At 43.8% G+C, this 18223-nt stretch overlaps 1 protein-coding gene across 1 annotated transcript in view; it reads left to right on the plus strand.

The window, feature by feature from the left end:
- The window catches only part of LOC112112190 (protein furry homolog), a 278522-nt gene that overhangs the window by 234442 nt on the left and 25857 nt on the right, over positions 1-18223 (plus strand). Inside the window, exons 51-53 of the mRNA XM_029911983.1 lie at positions 992-1153; positions 4342-4508; positions 9966-10155. Of these exons, the coding sequence (XP_029767843.1) occupies positions 992-1153; positions 4342-4508; positions 9966-10155 (519 nt within the window). The remainder of the gene's footprint in view (positions 1-991; positions 1154-4341; positions 4509-9965; positions 10156-18223) is intronic.

Raw genomic sequence — 18223 nt, forward strand, 5'->3', positions numbered from 1 at the left:
TCATAAACAGAAGGGGAGAATGTGGGGTGGACAGACACCTCTGCCCCTATTCTCCCCCAGCCCTCCTGCCACTCACCCCATTGTGTCTCTCTCCCTCACCTGAGCCCCCCAACCCTTCTTCCCCCTTACTACCCATCCCCATTTATCCTACTCCCCTCAATGCAGTCCTAACCCCCTCACTCCTTTCCCCCCCCCATTCCTCTACCCCATGAAATGCAAGCAAACATTCACATATCTCCTTTTTATGAAAATACGAATACATATGAAGATGAATACAAAACATATGAATTATGTTCCCCTCAAAAAGAAAAATATGACAGCACCCATCCATGCTTTTCCAAATTTCTGCCCAAAGTGGGACTTGATCTGTCACTGGCCAGCTGCTTAGAGTCCAAGGACTATTGCTTAGCCCCGTGAACTGCCCAGGAACTTTAAAGGTTAATAATCCTGTTAAATCCTCTTTCCCCACGTGCTCAGTGTAATTTCTTTAGCATATCAGTGTGCAAGGCTTGCAATGCTCTAAACAGGAGATAAAAAATCTTTTTGAAATAACCTTTTAATTTGAGTTCACCCCCAGATGCCATGCACTCTGTTGGGATAACCCTCGGGTGTTGGACATCTTAGTGGGATGATCTGAGCCTTGGTTTAATCTCTGTCTGTGAGCAAAAAAAGGTTACCAGAATCTCTCAACTCTTAGAAAAGCTGTTTTTTTTCCAGAGACTGTATCCTGAAATCCTTTGGGCAAATGGTCCCAAGTTTGGTCCATTAACAAAACCCCATGCTCCCATGAGGCACATCAAATTTCAGTTTGCATTCTGAGTAACCATGTAGATTTTAGAGCACTTAGAGTCAAGCTTTAACCAGAAACCTGGTCTTAACCTTAACTGTGGCAGGGCTGTGACCTCAGTATAATAAAAGGGCATGTGATAGAGGAGCTTCATAACTGGTTCTTTTATTAATTATTATTATTTTTTATTATTCTTTTTAACAGATCATGACTCTTTCCCCCTCTGAGGATACAATTCACATGGACTCTCTTTCTACATCATGTGATACCACCGCACCTGCCCCGCATCATTTTAATACAAGAACATCTAGCTTTGAAGTGTCTTTGCCTGACATGAGTAATCACCAGGTGTCTGAGGGTTCTAAGGTGAAGAAGTTTTGAGAACTTTCTGATTATACTTCTCCTTAAATGAACTTTTTTTAAAAAATAGCTTATTTTTAAAATGTCATGAGGGGTTTGAATGCAGGGGCAAGTATGTTTTCTCTTCCCCTAGTAGTATAGAGTGTTTGTGTGTTTTTTATATATATATATATTTTCACACACTCTTGTGTGACCCATACAGTTCTTTTTTAACATTTGTCTCTTTCTATTTTGGTCTTTTTAAATTAAGTATTTTGCGTTTTACATAGTATGAATGCCACTAACTAATGGCAAGATACATATATGAGTCTCTGAAGTTGCAAATGCTTTAGAAATACTCCTAATGTTCTTCATGCTGATTTGTATAGGATAATATGCTAACTGGGTGTGGGTGTATGCATGTATTTGTGAGATTTTTTTGTATGTGGGAACCTATTGTGCAGTTGTGTGCACTGGATTCAATTCTTGCCTTTTGGCATACTGTCAGAATGTTAAATGCCTAATTGCAGTATTATATAAGATTTGCAAAACACTGTTCCATACAGCTGTCTGAAGTAACCATTCCTGCAGACACAATTCTGTCATTATGAAAGGTTGGTAAAAGATTATCAATGTGTGTGTGTGGTGGGGGATGGTTAATTCTCTTTCTTTTTGGTAATACTTCCATTACAGTATATCAGCTGAACCTTACCCTTCCTTCCCTCCCTCCCACAATACAAAAGAAAAGAAAGAACAGGTGATACAACAAAAATATTAGAGTAATCTGATATTATGTGTATCATTATGACACAATAGGGTTACCAGTCAGGCTGTTGTGGCTGAGTTGGGTACTTTTCACATAACAAGAAAATAAGAGAATGAGGCAAGGAAAGAAAATAAATGAGAGAGTGTTATTGAGTGGGCAGGGGTTGATAACATTTTATTTCAAGTAGCTCTAGTCAAAGAGATTCTGTTGTAGGCTACAACTACTTCCCACTTGATACCAATGTTTTAGAGTCCTTTTAATAGTTATTGATCTGTAAATTAAAGTCATAGATCACTATTCATGAATGTTATATGCTACATATATGCCTAATTTAAAAAACAGTATCATGAAAATTCACGTAATGTCCCTGTCCTCATATTGACATGTTTGGTACAAAGTTGAATGCTTGCAATCTGTAAAGGAGTAGAGAATGAAAACACACGGTGAGCTGTTTGTAAAACTGATACACAGATTTGGTTAGTCCCACAACAGGTTTAACATTTATGAACTGCATAACCCAAGTTGATAGGGACCTTTCCACAGACAAGGTGAGTGAGATAGTATCTTTTATTGGACCAACTTTTGTTGGTGAGAGAGACAAGCGTTTGAGCCACACAGAGCTCTTCCTCAGGTCTGGAAAAGAGCTGTGTGTGACTCAAAAGCTTATCTCATCCAGTCTTTCATTACAAAAACTTGAAACTTGCAGCTAAATAATTTTACTTAGTCTAGTAAAAGCAAAGCTCCACTCCCCCCTGGTTTCTTTATTCCTATATTTACTACTGTACTAGCAGGTTAGCAATGCAGAGGAGGAATTGTTGCTTTTTATATAGTGCCAAAAATTGTACAAGGCACTTTACAGGCAACCACAGAAGACATGGTCCCTTCCCCAGGAATCTTACATCAGTTTTAGACACAATGCAAGGAGTGACAGCAACAAACAATGAGAGTAGGTAGGGGAAAGGGAAACCTTTCCAAACCTATGTCTCTTTTTCAAGGTTCTTCTTAAGCATTCCTGTGCCAAAAAGTATCTGCCAATGTATAGTCAGTTTTTCAACCACCGAAGATAAAGCAAGTACCAAAGATAAGAACAAGATGGCACCATTTTAAGCCTGGAAAGAAATTAAGTGACTTTGTCATGTCTCTAAGGGCAAAGATTGCAACAATTAGTAGATTATTAATAAGGAATTAGAGACTACTGATGGGAAAACCTAAAAGATATTCAGAGATTCAGATCTATCTATCTCTGGTATTTTCATGGCTCCTATCATTGGAATATCTAAACCCCTCATATTCGGGAAGCATGTTACAACATAACTGAACCTTTGATGGTTACTTCTCCTTTATATCCCAGCTTTTTCTTTATATCATCTTCCTTTCTTCCTCCTAACTCAGCTAGAGTTTATCTCTTCTGATAAGAACACTGACATTGCCATAACCAAAACAAACCGATGGTCCATGTATCTGATCTCCCATATTTCAAAGTGGCTAATGCAGTTGCTAACCCTAAAACAAAGGAAGGCATAACGTGAATATAGTACTTCTAATTGTGCAGTATCTGACCCTCCACCCCCACTATCTCCTATTCCTGCACTCTAACCAGATAACCTTCATTTCTTTCTTCAACAGCAATTTGCTTTCTTGCTGACCTGAGCCTAACAACTTTCCCATCCTTCCTTCTATATATATACACACACACACCTCATGATATCTGGAATCTGTTGCAGGGCTGAGCAAGTGTGGTAATCTATGAAGGGCCAACTGTTGTCTTCAAATCCCATGTTACACAGCTTCCCCCAAGTCAGTTATATAATGCATTGTGAGGCACCTCTAATCTGAAAGGTGCCCAAGAGAAGGTGTGATTTGAAGATGTCATCCATTCCCACAGAGACTGACTTGCACCCCATTGAGGATGCAGAATAACAAAAAAGTAGAGAGAACTGGGATTGAGCTTAACTTTGTTCAGGTTTAAAAGTGGGACAGGAAAGAAAAGCCTCAGGGGAATATAAGGAGGTTAGATCTGGGATAGGGATCACCCAGGAAGCTGATTGGGTTCTGAGAGATGGGAAAAGAACACAGGAGGTTTCAAAGTACAAAAAGAGGCTGTTGCATTTCCAAAATGGTGGGCGCATAATCCCTATATACACTTTTTAAAAGTGCTTTGGAGCCTTTCTGAATGAAAGTCACTATGTAAACATAGGCGCAAAACATGCTGATGACGTTTCTTTAAAAACATCTTGATTAAGGGAATGGATTGTACAAATATGTACAATTTCTGATCAAAAGTAACTTAATTTTAGTCTTTTTCATTTTCACTTTATATTTCTGTTGCTTAACAAATGTTGTTAAATATACATTTTTACATATTAGCTTGTCTGCTTATGAGCCAAAATGATACATTTTAAATTTGCTGTTTCCTCTAAAACGTTATTGCTGTTGTTTGCTTTCTCAGGGCGAAGCTGCACATGAAGAGGAAGATACAACAGTACATGAAGATGACCTTTCTGGGTCTACAAATGAACTCCCGGCAGCATTTGAATGCAGTGATAGCCTTAGCCTGGATATAACAGAGACTGAAGAAAAAGGGGACAGATTGTTGGAGCAGTTTGCTCTTGCCAGGTACTGGTATACTCTGTGGGGTATAAAGTTCTTCTACAACACAGACCAAAGATGTAGCAATGTAATTAATTTCTTAATATATCTTCATAAACAATATATCCCCACTAGCTATGTTGGCCACAACTGGAATAAAAACTCATTGGAATTGAGGACTGTGGAGAGGACAACTCAGAAAAATATCTATCTGCTCAACCAAATTTATTAACACTTGAAAAACAGGGCAAGACATTCCTCATAGGAGAAATTATATACAATTTGTGCATCCATCTGTACAGTTACACTGATCATGTGCATAGTACATTTCACCAAAAAAAAAATGTTTTGTATGATTAACATTCAAGAGTCAGATCATCCATGAAATCTCACCCCTTGTGTCTCAGGGGGTAGGGGGAGCAAGGATGTCATAACTCTCACCTTTTCATTCCTCCAATCCTGTGAGTGCTGTGTGCAAGGATGGCCCCTCAGCATACGTTGGAACAACTTGAGGTTCTGGTACATACACACTGCAGCCACTCTGAGCCCAGTGTCTCCCACAGTTCTGCTACACATGGGCTGCTCTTCTCTCTCTGCAGGTTCCAGTCGCAGTTCGAAGCTGCGCGTGGCTTGTGCTGGCCATGCCCCTTTCTCCCGCTTGCCACCAGATCCTCTGCCTCCGTGGCAGCAGATAGTGGTGGTTCACTTCACTCCCATCCCTTTTCTTTCACCTTTATTGTTCTGGCAGTTTTTTTGAGCAGTTCGAGCATTTTGTTTTGTTTGCTTCAAGCACGATGGTTACAGCCACCCGAAGCCTCCACTCTAGCGGCTTCCTGCTGAGCTCCGCTACTCATTCTCAGGCATGGCAGAGCAGCCATGCAAGCACAAAGCAAAATCCAAATGATGCTCTATATGCAAGGCAGCACTTTCAGGCTCAGCAAAAAAGCTAATTTTGTCCAGCCCATTCCCAATCAGCTGGACCTACCTCTGCTAGGGCACAGGGCACTGAGTTGGGCAGGCCAGTTGGGTCCCCTAGCACCCAAGAAGCTATGACTTCACCATGAAAGAACCCAGCCAGGAGAGACAGAGGCTCTAAGGAGAAGGAGGACTTCATCCAGCCTGCCCCGGGGGTAAGTTCAGGGGTAAACAGGAACGATAAGATAAGAACCCTACCAGGATACCAGTCTCCCCCACAAGTCCTGAACTAGGTCTTAGATTCCTTGGAGAGAGATGCCAGACTCCTAAATAGCCTCTCACCCTCCCAGTCCAGATCAGGGGACTCCAGTAATGAAACCCCCATCTCTGACCCAGTGGGAGTGGGACTCTGACAGGGAATACTCTGAGAGAAAACTCTCTAGAAAGCTTTGGGCTCTGTGTAAGGCAGGCTGCGAGAGACCACGTTCTGGCCATCCCTGGGTAGCCATGCCTACAAAGTGTGCCAATAAGTCAAAAAGTCCAGAAAGAACAAAAAGGGAAAGAAAAAGTACAAAAAATAGAGAAGACCTCAGCCTCCTTCTCCTCTCCCGGGCTCTGAATGTGAGCAGGATTTGGGGAAAATGCAACAACAAAAAATTTCCCCCAAAGAAGTTTGAGGCCATATGCAAAAAGATTGTGTCTACCACAGATCCAACCTGAAGAGGCTCCTGAAGACAAGCCTCAAAGTAAATACTTCCCTTCAGAATCCTCCCTCGAGCCTGCAATTCCCCTGCACTTCACTTTTGAGGATGCGATTAAAGAGGAGTGAGGAAAACCCGACAGGGCAAGCACATTAATAGATATGGTCTTAGATTTTACAAGCTGCAAGAGCCAAAAAATTGTGTAGCTGAGGTTCCAAAGTTGGATGTTGCAGTAGCATCCTTAGCAGGAGATATGTTTATTCTGACTGAAGGGGAATTCTTTCCTAAGGACCCCACAGATAGGAAAGTGGAGACCACTCTTAGGGCAGGTCCACACTGGGGCAGGGGATCGATCTAGGAAACGCAACTTCAGCTACAAGAATAGCGTAGCTGAAGTCGACGTTTCCTAGATCGAACTAAATTTACTTACTGCGGGTCCACGCGGCACAGGCAGGCTCCCCCGTCGACAGCGCTTCCTCCTCTCGGCAAGCAGGAGTTCCGCAGTCGATGGGGGAGCGCTTCTGGGATCGATCTATCGCGTCCAGATGAGACGCGATAAATCGATCCCAGAAGATCGATCTCTACCGCCGAATTGGGCAGGTAGTGTGGACCTACCCTTAGAAAGAGACTTCAGGTCATCCTCAGCCCCTCTCAGAGCATCTCTCGTATCCACGTGCTTTGCAAGAGCTTCACAGTCCTGAGTGGAAGACCTCAGGACCCTGAAGGTCAGGGATCATCCTGACTTCTGCTCTCTTCTCAAGAAAATTGCCCTGGCAACAGCATTTGTGGCTGATGTTTCAATGGATGCAATGAGGTTTTCAGCCAAGACTGTGGCATCCAGCTCAGTGGCCAGGCATCAAGTCTGGCTCCATCCTTGGAAGGTAGACACTCTAAGCAAGTCTTGTGTCCCTCCAAGTTCATAGGATCTCTCCTCTTTGGAGAAAAATTAGATAAGATTGTGGCAGAAAATGCTCCTAAATATAAGCAGTGCCTCCCTTCTCCATTGAGTACCTGCAGGAGGGAATACAAACACACCTTCAGGCAGAGGTGCTCCTTTCATTATTCTTCCTTGCTGAAGTACCAGAAGAAGCATAGCAGATACACCAAGGGAAAGCCCCGGTGCCAGAGTTCAAGCAGAAAGCCCAGAGGTTGGCCTGCAACCCTCAAAAACCCATCCTGACAATGAGCAGATATGCCTCAGCCCAGAACTGAATCTAGAAGGCAGAATTTCCTACTTCTCAAAAGAATGGTTTGTATCGACCACAGATAACTGGTAAGAGAGACAGTAAATCAGGGATATTCCCTTGAGCTATGGGCTCCTCCTTCCCCCTTCTTCATCCAGTCCCCCATCTCTACCATTCCCATCAAGCACAAATTGATCCATAATTAAATCTCCCATCTGCTGGATGTAGGAGCTATGGAAGTTGTTCCCTCAGCAGAAAAGTTCTCAGGGTTCTACTCTTCATCATTCCGAAACATAGAGTTCATACGCTACAGGCTTCTTCATCGTTCTAAAGCATACAAGGGGAGTCAGAGCCATTCTAAATATCAGAAAGCTCAACAAATGGATGACAAAAACAAAATTCCTGATGTAGACCCTAGTTTCTATGGTGACATCCCCGTGTCATGGGGATCTCCTAACCTAATAGATCTGGCGGACGAATGTCTTCGTATCCCCATCCACCTGTGCCACCACAGACTTCTGAGATTTGCTTATGGCACAAAGCAATACCAGTACCAAACCCTCCCATTCGGTCTCTCATCATCCCTAAAGATCTTTACGAAGATGCTGGTGGTCAGAGCCAGGTTCAGGTCACAAGGGACTCATCTATACTCCTGTCTGGATGATATTCTAATGAGAAATCCGACCTAGCCTACAGCGCATGATGTGAACTCTGGACCTCCTGCAAGCCCACAGCTTTGTGACAGACATCAAGAAAAGTTCCTTGATCCCATCAGTAAGGATAACCCACCTGGGAGTGGACAGAGAGAGCTCAGTGGCGAAGATCTACCAATCACTCTACAGGTTCCAGAAGATCCAGGAGCTCATCTCTGTCCTGCACAAGTGCACCAAAACAACCATAGCTCAGTTCTTCCAGCTACTGAACCTCCTGGTATCATGCATAGGGGTCATGCAGGTGGCCACAAGGCCTGCTATATGCATTCCCGCCCTTTCCTCATAGGGCAAGTAATCCAAAAGATAAAATGGGAATAAGTGAAGGTGATTGTAATAGCTCTGTACTGGCCAAGGAGATTCTGCAATCTGATCGAGCTGAAATTGGAATCAACATGACACCTGCCACCCAGACTGGACGTTCTTTTCCAAGGCCCTTTTTCCACCCAGACCATCTTCAATTGACTGCCTGCACTGTTGTTGGAAGGAAAGCATTAACCATACTAGGCCTATCTTCCAAATTGATCAGGATTTTGCTTGCATCCAGGAGAGTATCCACAATAAAAGTCTATTCTTCCATCTGGACCAAGTTCAACCTTTGGTGCCAGGAAAGCAATGCTAATTCAAGAGATCCTGGAAATCTTGAAGAAAGTCTAGGATTAGTTAGAAAGTATGGATAAAGATCATCAGCCCAGCACCATAGTACACTAAGTATTAGCCATTAGTAAAGTTCTATTTGCAGGATCCTCTGGCTCTTTGGCACAGCATCCCCAGATAGCCAGGTTTCTCAGAGCAGTCAGGCTTTCAGGGGAGTACAGGGACTGTTTTCTCCATGTACATGCACCATTCCACAGGGGGAATGCCCAGGAGGGAGTGTTTTAGCACCTTCTAAAGGAAGTATTGGTCAACACATTCCTCTGTTGCACCATGTTTCAGGAAGAATTCTTCCTCCCTGAGAGAGAATTCCTCTGAGAGCTCCCCTTGGGACAATGCATCTCCACCCGACACAGCAGGAAAACCCTTTCAAAACTTACTACCCGTGTACAAAGTGCAGTTTTCCATAGGTCATACTCGAGTTATATCAAAACAATTTCCACTGAAAGCAAAAGGCCCTTCTCCTCAATTGGGTCTATTTCTCTGCCAAATTCTCACTTTCTTCCTCCAACCTCATGGACCGTAAAGCTACTCAGAACATATTTGGGGGAGAGAGGAGAACAATGAGGAAAGTGTGTTCATTTTTACTCTCCTGCTACTCAAAAACAGCTATACAATATTTGCTCAAACTTTCCAAAATGTTAACTTTTGAGCAGAAACCAAGTATGGAAAATATCAGCTACCACTGGCTGCGGTTAGCCGCTCCAGGCCAATGGGGGCTGCGGGAAGCGGCGCGGGCTGAGGGGTGTACTGGCCTCCCTTCCTGCAGCCCCCATTGGACTGGAGCGGCGAACCGCAGCCACTGGGAGCCACGATCGGCCGAACCTGCGGACGCGGCAGGTAAACAAACCGGCCCGGCCCGCCAGGGGCTTTCCCTGAACAAGTGGTGGACCAGCTTTGAGAACCAGTGCTTTAAAATATTGTAGATAATTGTGCATATGTTACTAAGACAACATTTTCTTATACCAGTAGTGTGTGCTGCAGATGCTTAAGCTCAACCTTTTGAATGTATTCAATACACAAAAAGAAAAAGAAAGATAAAATTGATAATTGAAAAACACTTACTTGTAAAACATATTTTTAAGGAAAAAAGTTATGGGTGGGCATTCTGATTTAGAGCTATTGAGTTATAATCTCACATCTCACCAGTCTCAAGCAGTAATTGACAAGATTCTAGTTATGATAGGAAGATACTTTAGTGGTATTCAGATTACATCAATTTATTGCAGCATGCTAAGACAATAAGCATCTTATCTACAGCCTCTTTTGGATGTATTTGCATTATAGAGTTAGATGGTTTATTTTTCTCTTCTCCTCCAGTTTTGGTGAAGGTGACAGAAATGCCTCCCCTCCTCCCTCTCCGTTCTTTTCTGCCATCCTTGCTGCATTTCAGCCAGCTGCATGTGATGATGCAGAAGAAGCCTGGCGTAGTCATATCAACCAACTCATGTGCGATTCTGATGGGTCCTGCGCAGTTTATACATTTCATGTGTTCTCCTCTCTGTTTAAGGTAAGAAAATAGATTTGGAATTCTAAAACAATACCTTTAGGTGAGAACATAGACACCACCGCCTCCACTACATTATTAAATAGTAGTAGTAATGAATTACTTAGTATGGTGTGTTAACCTCCTGTATTGCATGGTTACTTGGCCACAGAATATACTCTCTGCTGCATAAATGTGCCCTAGGATCACAGTTTTCCTCTAAAATATTATGTATCTAGACCTGAAGATAACCTTAGCAAAATACTATCACTTTATACTTTTTTATCTTGAGTCTGCAGACAGCCTGAAACAATAGCTGAGAAAGATGTTAAATGCCCCATTTATCTGAAAGGACAACTAACTCTGAAAACTAAAGATGACTGTTTAAATATCTAACACTGTTAATTGTTTTGCTGCTAATAATCCAGCTCATGTTCTTATCCCAAAATTCCAAAGTCCCTTCCATGCTTCCCCCCCGTGCCAGAGCTCCTACCATACCCTATCCAGCTCCTAAAACCTTCTGCTTCCCTCTGGCAACTTTTATATGTTGCCAGTTTAAAAATCTGCACCATCACAAAAATTGAAAACGTGGGGACAATTTAAAATAATTTGAATTTAATATCAAACTAGATGTCACCACGGCTACTCTGACTGATTATTTTCATATCTAATTCATTACACGGCTTGATTTTTTTTTAAATGAAGCTACTGCACAGTTTCTAGTCTGCTGCTTCAGTATGCCACAGAATCCAAGGACCTTCATGCACAGTTTAGGTTCAGTTAGCCACAGAGTATATGGGGCCTTGATTACTATTCACAGTTCTAAGTTGCTAATTACCATAATGTCTAAGCATCTTTACATCAATTTAGGAATACATCCATTCCCTCACAAAAAGGAAACAACACCCATATTAAAACATGTTTTCCTCCCTATTTCCTCTAGGGTCACACTCTGTTCTTTTGCTACCCTTCTTTAGGCTTTAAACACTGCAACCAATCTCTGGGCTCCATTTTCAAGCTTTGATGCCTAAAGTTATGCACCTAAGTCCTTTTTTTAAGCGACTACTGGAAAATAACCATTTTAGGCACTTCAGTGTAGATTTAGGCTACTGTAGGCACCCAAGTTTGAAAATTAGCTCTGTGTTTCTTCCCTTGCTAAATATGCTAACTATAGATGTTGATAGACCAAAATTTGACTTGCTGTAAAATAATAAGCATCTATTCAAAGTGTCCTGTCAGTCTCTTTTTCTGAGGAGAGAAAGGGGATTGAGGGCATGCAAACCTGAAAACTAAAATAATAAATTATACTGTGTACAGTGTCCCCCTAAACAGTACAAATAAGGACACTGTTTTTCTCTAATTGAAAGCACAACTATACACAAAATGATTGGCTGTTGTGCCTGTCTGCTCCATTCTTGATTGCTAGTCTTTCTACTCTCCTCCACATGATATTGGATGCTAAATGTACAACATAGTTTCCCGAAGAGATTTTAATAACAGCAAAGCTAAACTAAATACAACAACAGAAAAGGTGATTCATAATATTAGCAAACTAGAATTTTCTTCTTTTAACTTTATTTTTATTTTTGTATAAAATATAAACACATAATGAAACTCAAAACATAAATAAAAATACATGCACACAATGGAAATAGAATATAAATAAGAAAATTCAATATTAATTATTTGCAAAACATGGAAAAAACAAACAAAACTGAACCCATAGAAGTCACGCAGGGCATTAATTATTAAAGTGACTAAATAGATAAATAAGTGAGAACATAAACCTATGAGTACTGGAGACTAATACATACTAAACTGCAAAAATATGCAATAGTTTCATGTGTAACCAGACATCTTCATATTTTTCCAAGCATTTCTAGTAGATAGTAATTTTTTCCATTAATGCAGTAGCAGAGAGCTGACTCAGCCAGTCTGTGTATGAGGGAGGAATTGCAGATTTCATTTTTTTTCAAAATAACTCTTTTTTTGGCCACTAAAGGTTCCTGCAATCCATTCCTTAATACTAACTGGCAATACTAAGTCTCATACAGCATCCCTAAAATACACAAACTTGGAGAAGGAAAGATAGGGACACTCAAAATTTTTGAGAAAGTACTGAATATGGTGTTCCAGAAACATGCATTTTTTGGCAGGTATAGAGGATGTGCAAAAGGTTGGCATGTGGCTGTTTGCCTCTGTATTTTGCCAATCTAGCCTTAAACCAGGGGTCTCAAACTCAGTTTACCTTAGGCCCAGTGCCAGTCCTCAAATCCTCCCAGAGGGCCAGTGTCACTCATGCTGTCCAGAACCCGCCCCCCAAAAAACTCCGCCCCCCCCACCTGCCTAAGGCTCTGGGACGGAGTTTGGGGGGGGGGAGAGGGGGGGGGGGGGGGCCTGGGGTGCAGGCTTTGGGATGGAGTTTGGGGGCTGAGGGGTGTGTGGGGAGGAGATGCAGGTTCTGGGATGGGAGTTTGGGGCTGTCGGGGTGCATGGGAAGGGGGTGCAGGCTCTGGGAGGGAGTTTGGGGGCTGGGGGAATGTGAGGAGGGGGTGCAGGCTCTGGGAGGGAATTTGGGAGCTGCGGGGGGTGTGGGGAGGGGAAAGGGATGCAGGCTCTGGGAGGAAGCGGGGGTGTGGTGCTTACCTGGGGCTCCAAGGCAGGGCAGGCCAGGGGGCCTCCACGCGCTTCTGCCCCCAGGCACCACCCCCGCAGCATCCCATTGGCCGCAGGGGCGCTCGGGGTGGGGGCAGCGCACGGAGGCACAGCCCCGCCCCACCCCTGGGCCGCAGGGAGGGGCTGGCAGCCACTGAAGTAAGCAGGCAGACACTGCTCAGCTCTGCTGCGCTGCCGGGGCCCCTGAGTGGGGAGGGCCCGGGGGCAGCAGGTGGGGCCAAGAGAGAGACCCGGCCCCAAAACTGCTGGAGCCCCGCGGGCCACACTGGGGAGGCTTGCGGGCCATAGATGGCCCGCGGGCCAGACATTTGAGATCCCTGACTTAAATGTCCTGGAGCCAGGCCAGAGACATCCTCCCCGGCCCTCCCCAGATAAGGTGGGAAGGGATGGGATGGGGAGAGTGTGGGGGTCCCGGGCTAGGGGTGGGGACATGTGGGGGGTGGTCACAGGGGTTACTCCCTGACTCCTAGCTTCTCCCCCCCCAAATTTTCCCCACCAGTTGCTGTCTCGGCCAGTCAGGGTAAGCAGCTGGCACGCTGGGACACTTTGTTTACTTAGGTTTACCTCCATGCCTGCGGACGCTTGAGGTAAATAAACCATCTTGGCCCACAAGCGGCTTATCCTGATGACCCGGGAGACAAAGTTTGCTGACCCCTGATTTATAGGATCTGCTTATGAACGGGTTATAAAAATTTTCCATTTTTACTTATCCATCTTGGGGGCGGGGGGGGGCGGCTTATAAACAAACCGGCTTATGATCAAGTATATACGGTAAGTCAATGTTGAGCAGATATTCATTTTGGCTATTTTTGTTCTCCCCAGTAAAGAAAGAAGGAGGAGATGCCACCTCTCTACATCCTTGGAAATTTCTTTTAATATATATAGTCCATATTTATAGAAACAATTTTTGGAAGCTTAGGATATATCTTAACACCTAATTAAGTTATTTCCTTGCATATTTGAAATGAAAAATGCTGAAACTGAGAAGGATCTGGTCTTCTGAATATATCCATCACTTCTGATTTATTCGAGCTAATGTGAAAACCAGAGATCTCTCCAAAAATGTCAACTACATTCAACAGTGATGGGAATGATGAGGATGGATCCTTCAACAGTACAAAAATTGTCATTAGCATGTAAACTGATTTTGTATTCTTTCCAGTTTATAGTCACACCTTCAATGGCTGAGTCCTGAGATATGTGCATTGCCAGTGATTCCAGAGAGAGATTAGAAAGGACGGGTGACGGCACAGCCCTGTCATGTGTGTCTTTCTAGTTGAAATGTGGGAGAAATAATTCCATTAGTTGATAGTGAAGCAAGGGGAGAATTGTATGATCCACTGACCCAGTTCAGGAATACTGGTCCAAATCCGAATTTTTTTAGGACAGCCATTATATAAGGCCATTCAACTCTATCAAAGACCTTCTCTGCACCTAAAGATAAAGCTATGGAGGGAACATCTGAAATCTGAGTTTGCTGGATGAAGTGTGTGATTTTTCTTGTATTATAGCAGCCAATCTTCCTTTAATGAAACCTACCTGATCTGTGTGTATAATTGATGGGATGATGGTGTCTAGTTGTGTCACTAAAATTTTTGCAATTATTTTGCAGTTTGTGTTTAATAGAGATATGGGGCAGAAGTCGCCACAGTTGCGACCATCTTTGTTCTTTAATATGTAAGTAATTAAAGCAGTTCTCATGTCATGAGATGTGGTTCCTTTTTGGAATATTTCACTGAAGACCTTTGAAAGACTAGAAGATAAGCTGATTAAAAAACGTTTTGTAGAAATATGCCAGAAAGCCATCTATCCCAGGGGCCTTCCTGGAATTCATATTTTTTATAGCCTGTTCGATTTCTTTTGTTGTGAAAGCTTTGTCCATAAAGAGCACGAGTTCTGAGGTAAGGTAATTAAAAGGTAGACCTTCAATAAAATGATCAAATTTATTAGAGCCACACTGGTTGTCTGATTTATATAAAGCTTGATAGAATTGCTTAAATTGTTATTTACATCTATTGCTTCAAGGATGGCTATCATCTTGTAATAAGGAACAAATATTGTTGACTAGTTCCATTGTAAGTCTTCAGGCAAGTAGTTCACCTGCTTTCTCGCCCCATTCATAATATCTTTGTTTGACCCTGTTGAGTGTAAATTTGATGTGGCTAGATAAGCATTCATTATATTTATATTTGGCATTGATTAGAGAATGTAGGAGGTTTTCATTATTTGGGTCAGTCTTGTGCATTCTCTGCAACTCATTTATTTCCTTGGCTAGAGGGCCTAGTAACTTGAGTCTCTCTGTCTTTGTTTTGGGAACAGGGCCGGCTCCAGGCACCAGCTTAACAAGCAGGTGCTTGGGGCGGCCAAGGGAGAGGGGCGGCACCTGCGGCAATTCGGGGGCGGCAGGTCCCTCACTCCCTCTAGGAGCGAAGGACCTGCCGCTGAACTGCCGCCGCCGATCGCGGCTTTTTTTTTTTCCAATTGCCGCTGCCGATCACGATCGCGGCTTTTTTTTTATTTTCCTTTTTTTTGCTTGGAGCAGTAGAAATGCTGGAGCCGGCCCTGTTTGGGAGGAAACTAGCATCTTCAAGCTAGCATTGCAAGCTAGGAATATTTTTAGCCCCATGAAATGGCAGTATTCTCTTCTTTGAGGTGAAAGCACAGGGACACCATCTTCCACAAGCTTTTTTCATCTAGTTCCTGACTTGTCCAGAAATTGATTGTTTTTGCACCACAGAACTTTGCCACGTATTTGCTAACTTCATAATATAAGACTATTGACCCAGGCCAATGGGAAGTTTCATAAACAAGTCCAAAATGTGCTAAGTTTGCACAAAGTTTGTAAAATACTGCCAACATAGTTGATTGTGCAACAAAATCCTTGTTTGGAGCAGCCTGTCAACCTAATACTGTGTTTAGCGAAAGATGTGCAATTTTCAAGGCATCTAGAATTAGAATTTTTCCTCCTCAACAATAGGCATTCCAGCTGCCTCTGCTGCTTTGGAGAATTCCACATCCTGTCTATGTGCAAGGCTTACACCAGCTTTAAAAAGAGATCTCACAAGACGAGGAAGGATAGGCTGAAATGTACCCTCCAGGCTCCCCAGTACCAACTATGGTCTTCTCCAATGAGGACCTCTTCATCACAGAAGAACCAGGCTTTCCCCTTCAATGAGGTACCGAGAGGGATCCTTTCCTGGTATTGTCCCATTGGTTGGCGCCAGAGCCCTCATCTATGCTGTTACACCTTAGCACAAGATCCTATCTGCGAGTGCTGACTTGATTGTCTCTGCCTCCTCGGGCTCTGGTACTGATGCAGAGGCTCTCCCTGTAGATACAGAAGAAGACATGTCCTCAGATTCAGAGTCCAGGACTCTGCCTCTTTCCCCTTCCAATGTTCCCTGGAGGTATTTCCCAACTACAAGACCTGATCTGTGACCAGCAAACATTCTCACCATCCCTAGTCAGAGTAGCCTTGGGCCCTGCCCCTTTCCCTATGAACCATCACCGTGGGCTTATTGGAAGCCTTGGGCCCCATACAAAGTTACCCTTCCCACAAGAAGCCATTTACCAAACAACAACCTCTGAAACTTCAGCAGCCACTGATACTGCAAGACCCTCCACCGCAAGAGCAAGTGGCTGAGGAGGAGGAGATGCTTCCATCCTCCTCCTCCCCCAATGAGGTGGTCATACTTCCCCCACCAGCCTATGCCAATGACTTCAGATCCTTTCAGGATGTGGTAAAAAGAATTGTTGTCACTGCAGATTCCCCCCCAGGAAACCCAGGAGACTCAGCACTCTCAGATGGACATTTTAGATTCTACTCCCAGAATAAAATTGCTCTGCCTATCAGTGAGGCACTGCTGGCTCTAACCCACACTGTATGACAAACGCCTGCCACCATTTCATCTACCTGCAAGAGGGCAGACAAAAAATACTCTACCAGCTAAGGCCCTGGAGTATTTTTTTTCTCCCACCCTTCCCCCGACTCTTTGGTGGTGTATGCTATCAATGAAAGATTTGCCCATGGCAAATAGATTCCTCATCCACCCCTCAATAAAAAAATCAAACAGCTGGACTTATTGGGGTGAAAGAGCCACTCCTCCACTGCTCTACGGTTGAGGATTGCAAGTTATCAATCCTTCAGGACTAAATATGACTTTACTAATTATGCAAAATTCACACATTTTGGTCCTGCAACAGGTGGTCACTAAAGAGAACAATCACAGGCCCTTATTTTAGAAGGGCAGCCCATTGCCAAAGCTTGTCTGCAGGCCACCCTTGATGCAGCTGACACAGCCTTGATGGTGACCATAGTCATGCACAGAGTGTCCTGTTTCCAAACAGCCAGGTACATGGAGGTACAGAATGCTATCAAGGACCTCCCTTTTAAAGGGCCAAACCTCTTCAGCAGTGACACTGACACCTCTCTCCATAGCCTAAATGATTCTAGAGCAACTCTGCAATTCCTCAAGATATACATGCCTGCGATGAAAAGACAGTTCAGTAAATCCCAGATAGCTCAACGTTCCAGGCCAATGCATAGCAGGCCTAGACAAGGCCTATGGAGCCACCCTGAAAGGAGTTCAGACCACACAAGAAAGGGCCCTCTGCAACCATCACGTCTCATTCAGTGACTTTGACAAAAAACAGTTTTGATTACCCAGTCAAGGGTCACAAACCAGCCCCTTCTCTGAATCTCATGCTGTGAGAAACCACCCTCCACCCTCCTTTCTAGAATCATCTCTATCATTTCTTGCCTGCCCCGGAGTGCATTGTGTAAGACAAATGGATCCTGGAGGTGGTTTCAGCAGGATATACTCTGTTCTAGTCTGTTCTGTTCCCTCCAGTCACCTCCTGTTCCCTGTCCCTCTTCCAGGGAGGTCCAATCTCTCCTTCTTGGGGGCAATTGAGCCAGTTCCGCCAGAATTCACTGGAAGAGGATTCTATTCCAGGCACTTCCTGGTCCCTAAGGGGAAAGGGAGCTGGAGACTGATCCTAGCAACAATAATGCCATCCTTGGATCCCAGGGACTGGTTTGTTGCCCTCGATCTCCAGAACATGTATTTTCATGTACCTATGCCCCTGTCCCACAGACTCTTCCTGTGCTCCGTCATTGATACAGATCACTACCAGTACTGGGACCCTTTGCCTTTCAGCTGCCTCAAGGGTCTTTTCCAAATTCCTCTCCATTGTCATGGCCAAACCTGTGCCACTGGGTATTAACCGACTTTCTCCACCTAAATGACTGGCTCCTCAAGGGCCGCTCACTTCCCGACATCAGCCACCAACAAGGCCTTTGCCGTCTTTCACTTCGTTTGAACCAAGACAAGTCCACCCTATCCCCGGTATACCACATAGAGTTTATTGGAGCTGCTCTAGACTCCTCAACTGCCAAAGCCTACCTGCCAGCAGA

Source organism: Terrapene carolina, unplaced genomic scaffold, assembly GCF_002925995.2.
Source record: "Terrapene carolina triunguis isolate 2854851 unplaced genomic scaffold, T_m_triunguis-2.0 Scaffold141, whole genome shotgun sequence".
Lineage (NCBI taxonomy): Eukaryota > Metazoa > Chordata > Testudines > Emydidae > Terrapene > Terrapene triunguis.